Consider the following 17,391-nt stretch of genomic DNA (forward strand, 5'->3'; position numbering starts at 1 on the left):
ACGACGGCCACGGAAGTAGGGGCCATATGTGCGACATCTTGCCAGTTTTTAGAAGCTGTAGGCATGATGTTCAACAATGGGAAGAAGCTTGACTTGATATGTTGCCATCAACTTTAGAATTTTTATTATTTATTCATTTTTAAAGATTTATTTATTTTTATTAGAAAGGAAGATTTATAAAGAAGAAGAGACAGACAGAAAGACATTCCATTTGCTGGCTCACTCCCCAAATGGCTGTGATGGCCAGAGCTGAGCCGATCCAAAGCTAGAAGCCGGGATCTTATTCCAGGTGTCCAGTGTGGGTGTAGGATCCCAAGGCTTTGGGCCATCCTCGACTGCTTTGCCAGGCCACAAGCAGGGAGCTGGATGGGAAGTGTAGAGCAGCCAGGACATGTACTGCTGTCCATATGGGATGCTGGTGCAGCAGCAGGGAGAGATTAACCTGTTAAGCCCTGAGCCAGCTGTTACTCATACATCTGGAAGGCAGCAAAAGATGATTTAAGCATTTAAGTTCCTGCCACCTCCTTGGGAGACCTGGATGGCAACTGGGGCTCCTGATGTCAGCCAGGCACAGTCCGTGTCACCAGGCTATTTAGGGAGTGAACCAGTGGGTGAAAACACTCTCCTAGGCTCAATCTGTCATGCTGCCTGCTGGTTAAGAAAAAAATAATGTCAATCTCCATTAAAATGTCTTACGGGATTTGAATCCTCTCTGTAGTTCCATTGCTTTGATAGGCCAAAGATTGAAATGGGATATCATAGGGTAAAGAAGTATGTTTTGCTCAGATAGAATGAAATTCTGATCAAAGGAAACCAAACTGATGACTTGACAACAAAAGGACAGGAAGTCCCAGGCTTTGAGTTTGTGTTAAATTGTCTATCTAACAGCTCAAGATTAAACCTGTGGGAGTGGCAAAATTCTAAGGGTAGAACCTGCTAGCAAAGTTTCACACAGTGCTCGTGAGCATTGGCTGACACGTTTCCAAACAGTTTGAGTCATCCAAAAAGTTGTGCAGTAGGAGAATCTCTGAGGCCCAGAGATCTCCCCTGCAAGGGAAGCACACCGAGGAACTGGATACTCCAACAGCCCCTGGGCACTGAACTAGCCCTGTGCTCTGGCCCATGGTCGGTGTGCTTGCTCTGCACGTGAATTCATTTTCTGAGGTGTTCGCCACTTCCTATTATCATTAAATGCTTGACCTGCAACGTTCAGTGACAGAACTATTTTCAGGATGCTCTTGATCTCTGCCTGCCTGGGAATCACTCACAGCTTACAACTTGAATTCCAATTTCGTCCAATCTGACATACTAAATGATGAGTATGTCTATGTCACAATGACATCGTGACATGGAGGAAGACCTCACTATCCCCCAGGAAACATTCAGTCGCATTGCAGGATCTGCTGTAGGAGGCAGGACATCACATGTTCTTGTGGCCATGTCCTGAAAGACTATGGCTTAGGAAATTAGACACATTCCAACAGACATGGCCTCCCAGGTGGGAGACGATCTGATGAACTACCTGGGAACTCTGGGCGTTGCTGGTGGCAGGACCTCTGTCCGTGAGGGACATTGTCCGGGGACATGGAAGCTTGGTCTCTGCTGTGATCCTGCAGGTGCTGCGTGCCAGGGAGAGGATCCTGCAGGTGCTGCGTCCTCTGTGGCATGGCTAAGGATGGCTGGATGGCTTCTTCCTTCAGAGACTTGCAGTTCCTTCATTTCCTTCTTTTGATTCAACATATTCAGATGGCACAGTTGGAGACATGGGATAGAATGTTCCTTTTTTTATCCTTTACGTTCTTCCTTTTAGTTGTTAAAGATAGTTGATCCAGATTTTAAATGCTAGCTATTCTCTGTGACTACAAATTATATAAAACCAAAGACCAAAAAAAAGAAAAAAAAAAAGCAAACTGAAGATGGAGTTACTAGATGAAATTCTTGCTTCTCATGTTGTTTAGGTCAAAGCAACGTGTTCCATCCCTATCATGTTGGCAGCCTTTAGTCGGAGAGAAAGCACCTTGCATGTGTATGAGGTCATCATTCTGGAATTGGCTTTTTAGTTGGGAGCAGGGGGACTCTTCCATCTGCTTTTTCATCTCCCAAATGGCCAGGAGGGACATCCTGGCCTCCCATGGGGGTGGAAGTGACCCAAGCCCCTGAGCCATCCTCTGCTGCTTTCCCAGGCACTTATGTGGGGAGCTAGATCAAAAGTGGAACAGCTAGCTGAGACTTGAACGGGGGCCCACAGGACATATTGGTGTTTCACGTGGTGGCTTAACCTTATGGGCACAACACAGGGCACCTACAATTGGCTTTTTGAACTTAAATGAAGCTGTCGTAACTTGCTTTTATTATTATTATTGGTGCGCAATTCACCAGAACCTGTTGGAAACCAAGGGAAAATGACTTAAGATCTGGCTTGTAAGATTTGTCAGACGTGAAGGATATTTTCACAGAACGAAGCGTTTAAAGACAGAGTCGCTGATGAAACTGCGCTCTGGAGTTTGAAAAGAGACAGGGCTGCTTTAAGAGAGAAACAGGAAGTTGTAACTAGAAGCCATCCGAATGCTAAGCCAGGGCAGAATGCTGCGAAGTAGCAACTAAAGTGGCAGTGTTTATTCTGAGACCCTCGGGCAACCAGACTGTCTTGGCAAATCTTGCTAAAATAGCCATTATCCAGGCTTCAATCTAAGGAATTCCCAGAAGACAAGGAGCATGGAGAGGCAGCGGAGGTTCTTGTCAGAGCAGGATGAGTATCAGTTTCAACATCAAGGAGCGGTGGAGCTGCTGGTCTTTAATTTTTTGCTCATCCTCACCATCCTGACAATCTGGTTATTTAAAAATCATCGGTTCCGCTTCTTGCATGAAACGGGAGGAGCGATGGTGTATGGTGAGTGCATAAATGGGGGGATTGATGTGAAACTTGTTGCTGGGGCGTAATTAGAGACTCGTGCTCAGATGGCAAAGTACCGAAACTGGAGGAAATATGCAGACTGAAATGTCATTAGCTTGATGAAAGGTGCTGCGGCATAATGCATGTAAATCCCTTTCCAGAGGAGCTGCGGGAATTTGCCTTGTCACGGGAGCGAATATCCTAGTCATGTTCTGGGGCACGGAATGCAAGTCTGTTGACAGCTGCGGGTCCATTGTCAGGTGGGAGTGGAGCCTCGGGAGCTGTTTGTTTCCCTGCCGCTGTTGGGAGGGGATGGCTCTGCAGCCACAAAAGATGAGCTTGTGTCACAGGCAGTACCAAGGCAAGAACGTTAGAAAGTTCTGAAAACGGTGTCACTGCTCAGGCATGGAGGAAATCCTCTCATATCAGAGAATGTCCAGGAGAAAACTTGCAAAAACAAAGGAAGAAAGAAAAAGACACCATCCCTCCTAGGAATCTCATCCAAATCCTTTTCGAATATAAACAATGTTTTTACTTTCTGTGATAAAAAGTAATCAATAAACAGAGTTTTCTTTACTTAGCATTTTTTTTTTCTCTTAGCCCAATTTTAGTCATTGTCATTTACAATTGGGAATTGTGCGATTTGCTGTGGAGTTCTTGTTTCTCTTTGATGTTTTTTTTTTGGAAGCCAGGGCATGGAAAAGCATTTGTGGAGCATGGTGAACTCCCAAAGTGTTGCTGTTACTCTGTAATTGGCCATGCCATCCCTTTCAGGAAGTTCAATGAAGTGTAACCGATTATCCAGTCTGTATTCTTATCTTTGGAATTAAAGTGCAAGACCTCAGTAGACTTGAAACTGGTATTATTGATAAAATGGTTGAGGTCACCACCATTATTCTATCAACCTGATAATGGACAGGAACTGTGCATGCAAGGGAAACAGATGGGGTGTTGCTACAAACCAAGGAAAAGAACATGTTTATTATTTATGGGCTTCTCTCTCTTTGGAAATCCCGAAGTCCTTTTAAATGCTTTGCATCTGGGGAACAAGACCAATGTTTAATTTGTATGTTGTAACAAGTGCAAAAGCCATGATTGAGGGCAGTGGAAAACCTGTGTCTCCCTGGGACTCCCTGTAAGACACAAGCTCTGTAAAAAGCAGAAGTTTCAGGTAAAACAGTGCAGTTTCTTTTCGGGAGGAAGAAGTGTTGATTCCTTCAGAACACAGAGTTCAATTTCTTTTTACTGAGGATCTTAACGCTTACGAAACTGCAGGTAGGGGCAGGAGAGTCACAGTGAAGTGGAAGAGAAAGGACCACACAGAAAGGAAGTGATGCTTTCAGATTGCACGCCCTGGGCTCCAGTTGTTAGCCCAGCTCTGTCATCTGAGCATCGGGATTGTTCTGCAGACTTGGTGAATAAATAATCAACAGTGTGTAGGATGTAATCTGAGCAGAAAGAAGCAATGTCATTCTTGGCATCATATAAAGAGCACAAATATACTTTAACAGAAAAACACAATTAAGAGATTACCGATCTTTCTTGGAAAGATTTCTTCACAACCTAAGTTTGGTTGAACTATCTGACGCGTTCCGTGGTGGAATGTTGTTTTGTCAACCTGAATAAATTGTGGTGGCCTACTGAAATTCAGACACACTCTGCACTGGCAACACAAAAAAGGAATTTTTACTCTTTGAACCTTAAATATTGCATCTGGCATCTTCAAGGAATGCATTAAGCATTTTTTTTTTAAACTGCTGTTTGCAATCATAAGGTCTTAGAACATCTTCTGCTCTTTTTGAAGTAGCCGTGCTTAGGGCAGGATGCAGGGCAAGACGATGATAAGAGTTCAGTTTACTTAGTCTGATTTCTGTCCTTTCTCCATGAATTGTCTTATGTGAAAGTTATTGAAAGCAGTTTCTGACCAGTGCAATGTAAAAGCTTTATAAGCATTATGTAGATACTCGTTATTAGAAAAAGACACTTGTAGTGGGTTTATTTTAATGTAGGGTCATAGAGTAGATGCTTGTATTTAAGGGGATCCTAGAGGTTGTTATGTCTAGAGGTTACCTTCATCTTACAGAGGGAGAAACCAAGTCGCAAGAAGTGAAGTGATGTCCCCAAAGAGAGTGCCACTCAGAGCAGGGCACATTCGCTTGCATTCATACAGCACGTCCCCACCAGATTTATATTCATCTTAAAGGGATTCTCAGTGAAAGTCTGAAAAGCCTCCATACAGATGGAATTACAGATTCTCGTGTTTCTTCTTCGAGGGATGATGGTATATCAGAAATGTTTACTAAGGACTTTCTGTCAAGGATATAACACAGTGGTCTGAAAATGCAAGAGAAGGGCTCTAATAGATGTTTTTAACAGCAGGAGAGAAGAAGATGGCCAGCGAATTTATTATTCATCAGCTATAAACAAACGTGGAATTCATAAATGAGGAAGAAGCCCTAGGGAATCTACCTCCAACATCCTCATTTTGCAGGGAAAAAAAAAAAGAAATGAAGGTCTAGAGAAGGGAAGGTCATGTTGTCAGCTGTTGATCTGGGATTTAACTTCCCTCTCTTCAGCAAGAGGTGCTGAAGCATTCAAAATGAGCACATCTTTTCTCTGGCCTTCCTGGAATGGCTGTGCGGCAGGATCCAGGTGCATCCTATTGCTGTTCATGCTTTCAAGTTGAATCAGAGAGATACTGGTCCCCAGGAGACCCCAAAGAGGGAAATTTCATGGTCAAACTCTACAAATCCTTCTATCCATCAATGAAAGGAATTCACGGTTTTTTGCAGACGCTCTGCTGGGGGCCTGCTGGAAATCAACGGTGAAATAAAAACATATTGCTAGACGGAAAGCTTAAACATCTAAGAGTTCCTTCTTGCAAGGAGTTGAACATTTTCTAGGAGGCAGTAACTCATTCATCACCATACTGCAGACACGTGTACTTGTAGGGATCCGGCACCTCATGCTGAGCAATGCAGCTGGCTCATGGTTTCTCCTGCTCTTGTCAACGTTTGGTATAACGTGTCATTTGCTCCTGTCTGAAACCATAAGTATTAAATTTCCTGTAGTCCCTTGGTCGAGTGTGTCATATGTTTTTGTGTCAAATATCCTTCCAGAGGTCCAACAGATGTCAATATGTTGCATCAGCATAACTGGAACCCAGCATCAAGGCATCATGGGCTTAGAAAGTGGGCAGTTTGAGCAAAGTGAGCAAGGAGTAAAAAAACAGAATGCTCCACTTGCTTTCTATACTGATTGGGAGCAATTTTCAACCTGTGAATCTGAACTGATCATCTGAATGGTTGTCTAAGCCATTTGGGATCATCTGAATGGTTGTCTAAGCCATTTGGCTTAATTGTCAACGGGAAATAAGTGTGATTTTCCAAATACAAGTCACCCATTTCAGGAAAATATTTTTTTTCTTTCATCAAGAGTTTTTAAAATTAGTAACAGCATTATAATAATAACTTTTGCCTTAATAAGAACAGTAATGGATAATTATCTCTCATGACCGTCTGAGGTTCTCCTGATTTCAAAATTGAAGTATTAAAATCCATAACTGGTTTAAAACATAAGCCATCATCATATTCATTTAAACTGAAGTAAAAGCCTAAATGACTGTTAATGGTCAAAATATTGATTGACATAGCTGGTGCACTCAGCACTATTCACTTAGGACCCTGTGTCCCCTGCTCAGTGTTCACAAAGGAAAAATTGCACTCTGATAGCATTAAAAATTCCATTATATGTCACTGGAAGCTACCATTCATTTGCATGTTGGAATCCGAACTTCGGGGAAGAGCAATTTCAGCCTCTTTGATTTAAATCTCTATGTTTGATTCCACAGCTTTCTGATATAAGGGAAAGTCTCATACTTTGTGTGTAGGAATCTTGCTCACTGTATGTAGTGAGCACAAAGGAATTAACAAACCACAAAGCCTGGATTTTCAGTTCCTTAAACCATGCCATATGAAACCATTCTCTAGTCCTTTTGAGAATATACTTAACATTTGAATGGAGCTAATTTAATTCACTCAGCAAATTTTTCAAGTTGTAAAGGAAATACAGCTACACAACAAAACACCAAGGTTTGCAAAGTAAATTTGGCTGAGAAGCCTTCTGAGGGCATCCATTTCATGCTGGTACTTCCTGGGAGCTCCTTGGGTGGCACTGGGTTGTTGAACGTGATGTGGCTTTTACCTGCTGATCTGATTTGGCCTTGCTCCAGTCTAGCTCGGCCTCCCTAATTGCTAGACCCACAGGAAATGCTTGCCACCAGGTCACCCTGTCTGTGCCCTTGCCTACAATGTCCTTCAGAGGACATTTCCTTGTTTACTGTGGCATCAATAATGGAGAAAACACTGCAATTCTCTTGGGCTTTTGAGCTTTGTAATCCCCTTGACTTTTTCCTCAGTAGATGAGTGCATTATGTTGGGCAAGTGACTTAATGTTCTTTTTGGCCAATTAGGAAACAGATAAGTTTTACAAAGCTCCTTTGCAGCTGCAAAAGTTCTTGAAACTTTATACCAGACCAGCTTCTACTGTGAAGCATCTTTCAGCCTCACCAGGCCAATTCTGCATTCCCAGAACCTGCCAGCCAGTGATGGTTTGCAGACATTTTCTCTTAGTCGGGTGTTGTCTGATTCAGTGGTAGGATTCTCAGTAGATTCTGCTGAACTCCTATCAGAATGATGGTGAGAATTAGTTATCAGAGATGTGTGTAAGAGTGTGTGGAGGTTTTCTCATGAAGTCAGAGTGGCTTCTATAGGAAGTGGTGTTAGAGTTAGGGGCCCAATGCACTATACTTCTCCATTTTTGGTACAAAAGTTTGATTTTTCAGGCACTTCACAGATCTGGCCATGTTTCCTATGTGGAAAGGTAATTAGCAAGGAAGGATGAGAGAGCGAACATTAAAATGTATTACTCCCTGGAGGTTTCTAGAAGTTTAATTTTTTTAAGCTTTATTTATTTGTAAGTCAGAATTACACAAGGAGAAGAAGAAACACAGAGAAATTTTCCAGCCACTGGGTCACTCCCAGATGATCACAATGGTTAGGGGTAGGGTTGGGCCAGAATTAAGCCAGGAGCCTGGAATTCCATTCTGGGCTCCCAGATGGGTGCAGGGACCCAAGCACTTGGGCCATCTTCTGCTGGATTGTCAGGTGTGTGAGCAGGTAAACAGATTGGAAGTAGGGTAGCCATGACTCGAATCAGTTTCCCTATGGGATGTCAGTTTCACAGGCAACACCTTAGCACACTGTGCCACAATATGGTCTGTAAAAGTTGAATCTAGTGAAACAATTTCTGTCTTCCAAACAAAGCCATGAATAAATTGACCCATGTGTTGTGCTGGGCTTGTGAATTCCACAAGCTGCCAAAGAAGCCTTCACCCTGAGCTGCCAGGGCACCTCCACGCTGTCCCCTCGTGGGATGGGAGAAGCTTATGCATGTAACCATCAAGAATCTCACTATATGCTTCAAGCTACTTTTTCAGATGTTACAGCTACCTGAATTGATGTAAAGCTATATGGTTAGTGAAGCAAGAGTGATCATGGATGTTCATTCATTAAACCTCCATTATACTAAAGATTGCTATGAAAATATTGAACCCAAACAGCATGACTTGAATCATGCAGGTGTAAGTACCTTGCATGTATGAACTTATTTAATCTTTACAACTGCCATATTTTACATGAAGAAATCGAACCACCTGAAAACTAAATAACTTGTCCAGGTTCATATTTCCCAGTTCCAGGCTTGGGACACCAACCTGGATCTCATGCATTCCCATGATATCTTAAACCCGGCTCCAGCTGTGTATGTGCGTGGGAAGGAGTAATGCAATATACATGTTACAGATGAAGAAACCCAGATTGGAATACATAAAGTAACTTGCTAGTAACCAAAAGCACTGTATTTTAAATTCATGACTATAAAACCCATGTTCTCTCATCTCTATTATCTTTAGCCTAAGAAAAGTTTCTGTTACTTAGTAAATGTCTCCTTTGTGCTTGGTAATAAAGGTTCCTGAGGAAGCTGAAGGAAAAACTGTAGATATTAAAATATGCAAGGATTCTTCAAAAAGTTTGCGGAAAGTGGAAGTAAAAGATAGGAACACATAGTGCAAACATTTTTGAAACCTCATATATGAAGGGCCTCAAAAATGTTGTGGAAAATATGCGTCTGAGAAAGAGTGGCATGGATTTCAACTCTAACTTCCATTTTTTGGTGAACTTCTTGAAATCCCTTATATAACTGAATGCATTAGCACTACCCCTCCAGGTAACAGGATCTTCATTCTACAATGAAGGAAACAGAAGTCAGGAGAGTTAGAGCTTGGCCAGAGCTCTGCAGAATAACTGGCAAGAGAACCCTTTTAAAAGTAGTGCTCTCGGATTGTGGGCTCAATTGTTCTGTCATGGAGTCTGTTCTTGACATACACTTCTCATTACGCTCAGGGGTGGAGCATGGCTGGCCGTAGGGAGAGCTAAGTCTCTCCTCTACCCGGAAGTCCAGAGTTGTGATCCAGGCAAAGGAAAGTACCCAGCATGGAAAATGGTTGGAATGGTATTGTGACATACCCTTAAGAGAGGATGACGAGTTTGAGCTGGAAATACAGGTCCTAATGTCTGGGAAAGCAGTGTTGCAAGTTCATGATCTTACAGGTTTTAAATGCCTGTGGTTGTCAGAGTGGGCATGGCATGTGCCATAAATAGTTTGAGAAGAAGCATCATGCAAAATAAGATTTTATCATGATAGTTTATTTGAATTTAGTTTTTAGAGGAGACTGAAGTTAAAATCCTGAATTCTACCTTGAGGCTGTCCAGTTCCGGGACCTGTGTGCATGAGCCACAGATGGTATGGATTCTGATGAAATGCAAGACTGAGGTGATCTTCATCTTCACAGGGGCTATTGCTTTATAGGTTCGTGCTGCTCACAATGTGCTTCTTGGATTAACAACATCACCATCACCTGAAAGCTTGTCAGCAATGCAAATATGTCAGCCCAGCCCACACTTAGCCAATCAACAACTCTGGGCTCAGTGGTAGATACTTCCTCAAGGCTTCCAGGTAGTTCTGATGCACCAAAGTTTGACGAGAAAAGTGAGTGTGCAGTTCCTGGTTTTCATTCTGGTTTCTCATCATTTAACTCGTTTACTCCTTGACATTCTTTTAGTTTGTGTAATATTACCACCTCTGGTTTGAGAAAAAAAAGTTTATTTTGTGTAAACATTGTAAGTAAGAAATCATTTGTTTAGTCAATATGCATATAGTGAAATATCTCTATATTTTTTCTGTTGGCTTTCTAAGTTGGCTGCAATAAGATGTTAACTATGTGTAAGCTGGTGACCGAGACAGTTTCTAAAGAGATCTTCTTTGCAATTCTACAATAAAAAGGCCAGGGTCCAGGGAAGCATGTGTTTCAATATGCTTGTGTATGGTGAAATGTTAGACACTCTACCATCTACCATGACAGAGCATGGGATGGTTAGAACTTCATGGCATTGTTCATATAACTGTATCCTCTAGGAAGATAAGAGATGCTGGACAAGTCAGCCCTAGGTGGAACACTGGAAGACTTTATCTGCTGGAAGAGAATGGGATTTAGCTAGCCTAGACCTGTTTAACATCAGCATGGGGCTCTTTCCATCTTTAAAACAAGCAGATGGCAAGGCAGCACAAAGCAGTAAATTGTGTCCCTTTTAGCAACACCCACACTTCCCTGTAGTCCTTTGAATTTAGAGGCTTGGTGGGAAGGCAGAGAAAGAACAAAAGCCCTAAATAACCATAAGGCTTTGTGTATTTTTGCTTTTAGCTTCATCCTTGACTAATCCTAGGATAGAAATAAACTGCTAAGAAAGAAAATGTTAGCAAATGTATTTAGACATTTCAAATCAGATCTCTGCCTTCTCTCTATGACAGTATCCTAGCAAAGACTTTTCAAAAATATTTATTTATTTTTTTACTCCATGATATAGTTCCATAGACTCTGGGGTTTCCCTTTTCCCCACCCCACTAATTTCCCCCATGTCATTACAATACTACAATACTCCACAACAAGTCATAAATCCACCATCCTGCTATTTAAGTATTTCCTGACATTGTAGGCATGGACAATGGCAGAGACACTGTGCAACAGATAAGGAACTAATATCCAGGATTTACAAAGAGCTTCAGAAACTCAGTGACAGCAAAACAAATAATCCTGTGAAGAAATGGGCAAAGGAAATGAACATTTTTCAAAAGAACAAATTCAAATGGTTAATGAAAATATGAAAAAATGCTCAAACTCTCTAGTTGTTCAGGAAATACAAAGGAGAACCACATTGAGGTTCCACCTAACTCAGTGAGGTTGGCCTACATTCAGAACACCTACCTGCATGGATATGGGAAGAAAGGTACCCTCCTTCACTGCTGGTGGGAATGTAGGCTAGCACAGCCTCTATGGAATTCAGTATGGGGAATGCTAAGAGAACTGAAAATTGACCTATTGTATGACTCAGCTATCTCACTGCTGGGAATATAAACAAAGAAAATGAAATCTGCATATGAGAATGGGATTTGTAATCCCATATTTACAGCAGCACAATCCCAACAGCAGACATGGGAGCAACCCAGATGCCTATCCAAAGAGGAGCAGATAAAGAAATGGTGGTACATCTACTCTATGGAATACTACTCAGCCATTAAAAAGAATGACATTCTAGCAGAGACTTTTTTGTTAAGAAGGGAAAAGAACAGATAATGTCACGTAATCAGTTGGCTTCCTTAGGTTGTCCAATCCTTCTCATAGTCTCCACATTTAAATCTTAAGTTCACATTTTTGGAATATCAAAGACTGAACTAAAACATCACATGTTACCTGCCTTTGGATGTCCCCAGTGTCAAAAGTCTTAATATTGGGGATGTGTGTTTGACCTAGCAGTGATGATCCTGGTTAGGATGCATGAGCCTACCATCAAAACGCAGGTCCAGATCTTAACTTCAGCTTTCTGCTGATGTAGACTAGAAAGCAGCAGGGATGATTCAGATAAGTGGGATCCTACCACTGGATTAGGGTTCTGATACTCTCTGTCTCTTGATCACTGTCTTATCCTCTCTCTCTCTCTCCTTTAAATAAATGCAAATTAAAAGAAAACAACCATAAGTCTAAATATTGGTGAAGAACTCTCTTCCTGGAGGTTTATTTTACTCCTTTCATTTAAAAATTGCTATGTTCAGGGGCTCTAAAAATCACTCTTTATGCAAATATATATGAAATCTGATGTTAATTTCCTCTCTGTGCTGCCATTGTTCCTTGGTTATCTTCTTCTTAAATTAACATCTGTACATGCTGATTCCTCTGCTTCCGCACACTGAGCTGCCTGCTTTCTTACTCACCAGCTTCATGCCAACTGCCTCTCCCATGAAGCCCTCTGTACTCCTTTCCCACAATGGACCATCAGCTGAGCTACCCAGGGTGGGCGTCCTAAGCTGCTTGCGTTTCCTGGGGAGCACTGCACTCCTTGATTTCCCTATGTTCATCCCTACCTAACAAGCCAGGCCCTCTGTCCAGCCAGGTGAACTCTTAAGTGTCCTCAAGGTCCTCTGCTTTGTTGAGCTGTCCCAAGCATGCTGGAAGGCATGGTTAGCTGATCTTTCCTTTAGACTCTGTCCTTTAGGAATTTGTTCATTCACTTGTAAGCAGAAAAATCAAAGCTGATTTCAAGTCTATAGAGCTACACTGCTTGAAGAGGCCTTAGGAACACTGACCAGGGCAGATATAAGCCCTAAAGACCTGTGTCATCTCCCATAACCAAAAGTCTAGAAAAGCAGAATCTTCAGGGCTGCTCGATCCAACAGCTTCATTGGCAAAAACCCAGTTTCTTTCCTTTTTTTCTGCTTTCCTAGTCTTGGTATTCATTTCAATGTCAGACTGGCAGAGAGGCGAATGTGGAAGTTCCAGGAGTCCTCCCCTGGCTCGGTCACATTCCTGAACAAGTAAGAAAGCACACCTCTCTTGTGTCTCTTAGGATTTCAAAACTTTTCTGAGAAACTGCCTAGCAGGATTCCATTACTGCTAAATGAATGGGATGGAGTGACAAGCCCGCGCAGAGCCAATTACCAGCTATGGGAAGAGAAGCAGTCCTGGAGCTGAGGGTGAGGGCAGCTGACCTGAGCACATGGCAGGTCGCACAGGGCGGGGAGGACAGCTGAATACATCAGGGTGTGGTTGGGATGTGTGCTTGACATCAGTAGCCTCTGATATCCTCAGCAGGTGGAGATATAATATCACACATATCATATACTTCAAGGGTATGCCTTTTTTTGTTGTTGAGGAAAGGGTAATACCTCATTAATCCAAATTCATTTTGGCTGTCATTCCATGCGGTGTGAATGACTACAAACCTCCTTTCTTCTCCATTCTTTCTGATTCACTTCAGGACCCTAACTTCTTCCAACATCTTGTAACATTTAAAAATGCGCACCCTGGTGACAACCTGAGCAGGTGCAGGTGTTTGCAGTGTGCGGTGTCAGGGTGGCCCCACTCCTGCAGGAGCAGAGGCTGAGGGCCCCTGGCTGGAGCCCAGTCCTGCAGGGAGGGCCAATGAATGCAGGAATACAACCACAGCACTGAACAGAGCTGAAGAGATGCTAACGCATCTGTGTTACAAAAACAATTTCACGATCCTCTTCATTCGAGTTCTTTTTTTTTTTAATCTGTCCCCATCTGTAATCCTCTAAGAAAATTCATTTTAGAAATATCTGTAGAGTAGTTCCAGGTGAGATGTGAGGGAACTCGGTTCTGAAGAATGAACTTCATGGCAGGAGAGGTTTGGGAAACCCTTGCTGTGGCTTATTCTTGTTGGAAATTGGGGTCAGATGGCTGGGTAGGTGGTAACGGGCTGGTAAGTTAGGACACTGTAATGTCTTCAGAGCAAGATTATATTTAATTCACATTTTGTAATCCTCAGAATTCCCAGATCAAACGATGCCTCGTATGTCTGTGGCTAGAAAGCAAAATGAAGGCAGAGGAGAGGGAAGGAATGCAATTTTCTTGTCTTTTCAATGTAGACACTGAAGTAAGAACCAAACTCACAAAACAAAGCTTGTATTTCTGAATGTTCCTTGGCTTGAGGATTGCTGATGCTATTTCCTCTTCCTCCACTCTCCCTCCTCTCTTCCCCCTCCCGTGGCACCACAGTGGCAGTGGCGGATCGCTCCTCTGCTACATGACAGATAGAGCTGAGTGGAGACTGCAGTTCAGAGGACTTCTGTGTGATGCTCCTTAAATGTGATGGTAACTGACTGACTGCACAAGTTCAGAGGGTACCACTGTTCTTGACTCAGGAAGGAGTGGTTGGTAGACCTAGAGAAAGTCGAACTTGAATTCTTTCTCGAGTGTCTGGCTTTTCTCCCATCCAAATACTAACCAGGCCCGACCCTGCTTAGCTTCTGAGATCAGATGGGATTGGGCAAGTTTCAGGGTGGTATGGCTGTAGACAGACTTTCTGGCTTTTCTAAAGGAGACAAAATGATGACTAGCATTGAGTCTCAGACCTAAGCAGTGTCTGGGAGACAGCTGAGACTGAAGCAATTATGCTATAAATCTTTATAAACCCAGTCCCTAGAGTGTGCGGGCTGGAAGAGCTCAGGCACACAAATATTTTATCAGAGCCCGGATTCTCCCAGGTGGGATCTAAAAGAGACTTTGTAGGATGATGTCTGCTTGATGGAAGTGCATTTTCCAAGCTCCCAGGAGGGGTTCTATGCTATTGCAGAGAGGTCAGGATTCACTGGAGGTCAGACCCACAGTGCCACCATCTAAGGTGACCGGGTGTCCAGACTTGAAGAAGCAGCTGCCGATGCATCTGGATCAAAGTTTCTGCCTGGAAAGGCAATAGTAGCAGGTGGCAAGGGGGCAGGTCTCCAAGAGCCATGTGTCCCCATGCTGGGTGGGTTTCATACTGCCAGGGCAGGCTGCATCCTTTTCCACTCTAGCAGGGGGAGTCCTGATTTCAGGGTTCACCAGGGAGAGTAGTGTCCCATAGCCATGGCAGGCTGTCTTCTCTTTCCCTCTATGTACAAAGAATGGCCGTTTGCTTTACACTGTCTCTAAAATCAACCACTTCTTGTCAGCTTTTATTTCCTACTGGAAATCTTACTCAATCTGTCACCTGTCTGATACAAGATTGTGCTGGTGTGTGTTAACATGCTGTAGTCACGACAGCATATGGCTGTAGATGCCTGGAAAAATCACTCTGCAGCTCTGTGTGTCAGTGTCTGGCCTCTGACAAATGAGGATTTTCCAGCTGCTTCTCTTGCAGCAGAGGTACCCTCCTGGGGAGCTCAGCTTGTTAACCAGGTGCACTATGAGGCTGGGAGCATGGGGGTGGGGGATCCCACTGGTCCTGACAATCCGCCAAGATGCTGATTGCTGTCAACCTTTGTTTGGGGAAAAGTGGAGCCAGACTCTTCTGGCTAGTGCATTCGTGTGAATCCCTGAAGAAGCAGATGCTGGAAAGAAATTGATTGTATAGAATATTTACTGGGAGAAACTCCCAGGAGAGAAAAATAGGAGGGGAGCCTGAGGACACAGGGCTCAACCCTTGTGCAAAGGGAATGAAGGAAGACCAGCCAGGAGAAGTTCAGGCTGTGGTATGGGTCTAAGCAAGGTTTGGCAAAGCTGATGGTCAGCGCTCAGAAGAGTTACCATCGCTCTGCCTTAGCACCCCTTAGCACAGGGACAGCCAGCGAGAAGCCTCAGTGTGAGTTTGGACCATTCCTCCAAGGCGATCCTTACAGGGAGACAAGTGTTTGGAAAACCTGTTGTATGGCTGTTACATCTTGGCTTCCTCCATTTCCTCATTTTACTTCTTTGTGAAGGCTGAGAGCAGAGCTGGGCAGAGAGGGAAACAGGGTTGTTTAGACATGGACCTGGAGTGTGAATTTAGCCACACTAAATATCAGGCACTCCCTGTTAGGACAAAGACTTCCTTTCCGTGTTTGGGAGGTAATGATGAATGTTTCATGTTTATTTCATCCTAGGTTATTGAAAGCGCTTTTGCCATAACAAGTGTCTCTCCACTTAGAGTTGTCAGTGATGCTTTATGGGTTATTTGAATGCAGGTCCCTTGCAGATAGCATCTTATTATTCTCTTCTTTGTGTTCCACTTGAGTAGCATTCCTGGCACCTGCTCAATCACTTTTGGGACATAAATCCTTCGTAGAGGCAGAGTGTTGAAAAAGTGATGTTCGCAGGCAATCCCTCTAAATGACTTGGAGTCAGGATAGTCTGTCATGACTGCTTTGACTATGGCCCTTCGCTGTTGTGGCTGAAAGGCTGCCTGCTTTTCCGCAGTGGCTCAAACACTCAGTGAAGGTGATCACCCTGTCACTGGGTTCCTCACAGAAGTTAGGACACAATATTACCGCAACATGAAAAAGCGGGTCAAACACGGAAGCAAGAATTAGGGAAGGACTCCAGAAAGAAATCTCACCTCTCTGTCATTCTCACCTCTCACTCTAGTTTTCCACCTTGTTACCCAAGAGGTAATTCTTGTAGGAAAATATGCTTGTTTTACCTTTCTGCTTAAAATGCTTCAATATTCCTATCTTACCAAAAGACCACAGGTCAGAACTTCTGAGCATTGCACTAGAGCCTCTTATCCACTGCTTGCTATTTACACTCTTCTCTGTCCATGTCTATATTTATTTCTTCTTACACCATTGGTAACTCCCCAAGTGTGCTGGGTAAGTCCGTCTGTATTCATATAGTGTATTCATTGGGTTACCATTACTGGTTCTTAGCACAGAAGTACCAATGCACTCATGGCTTTACTCCACAGAAACTATTTTTTCCACTCCCATAACAGTCTGGGGCAAGTATTCCTGGTGGATAGATGGCTTTCTTCCACCTGCTATCTCTTTTTTGCAGCTCATTGGCCAGGTTCAGCTTAACGCCCTTTGACCTCTTCCCATTGAGTGTGTAGATGGGGAAAGAAAAGGGAAGGGATGCACTCGCTTCTCCAATGCTGTGATCCAGAGACAACAGGCAGCTCTTTCCCATGCCAACATGCACAGCTGAGTTTCAGCTCATTTCCTCGTTCAGCTCATCTGGTCAAATTTTATGTGATCTTTTAATATTTGTCTGAAGTTTTGCATAATTCAAAGGGCTTTGGACTATCTCCTCTCTGTACTCATATTACAAAGCGTTCACCAGCTGTCATAGCACGTGTCATGTTGTATTATAACTGTTCATGAGTCTTCACTCACACAAACTTGAGTTCAGGTACAACTGGAACTGTATTTGTAGTTTGAATCTATAAATCTCTGGCATTTTCATGCTTTAAAAAATGAGCTGTGGATTCTTTTTCCCAAATACAACCATCAGTCTGAATCTCATCTCTGAAACATCTTCCTTATTTGTTAACAAATCTACATTAGAAAATTTCAGTTATCAGATTACCAGCAAGCAACCTTACAGGCAGTTGATAAACTTAAAACTGTCAGGT

At 43.0% G+C, this 17,391-nt stretch overlaps 1 protein-coding gene across 1 annotated transcript in view; it reads left to right on the plus strand.

Annotated features, from left to right (window-relative positions):
* Positions 1-2,576: 2,576 nt before the first annotated feature.
* LOC121167675 (sodium/hydrogen exchanger 9-like) overlaps positions 2,577-17,391 on the plus strand; it is a 557,393-nt gene continuing 542,578 nt past the window's right edge. The window contains exon 1 of the mRNA XM_040997226.1: positions 2,577-2,890. Within this exon, the coding sequence (XP_040853160.1) occupies positions 2,716-2,890 (175 nt within the window). The 5' untranslated portion in view covers positions 2,577-2,715. The remainder of the gene's footprint in view (positions 2,891-17,391) is intronic.

Source organism: Ochotona curzoniae, unplaced genomic scaffold (genome assembly GCF_017591425.1).
Source record: "Ochotona curzoniae isolate NIBS_2020 unplaced genomic scaffold, NIBS_Ocur_1.0 patch422, whole genome shotgun sequence".
Classification (NCBI taxonomy): Eukaryota; Metazoa; Chordata; class Mammalia; order Lagomorpha; family Ochotonidae; genus Ochotona; species Ochotona curzoniae.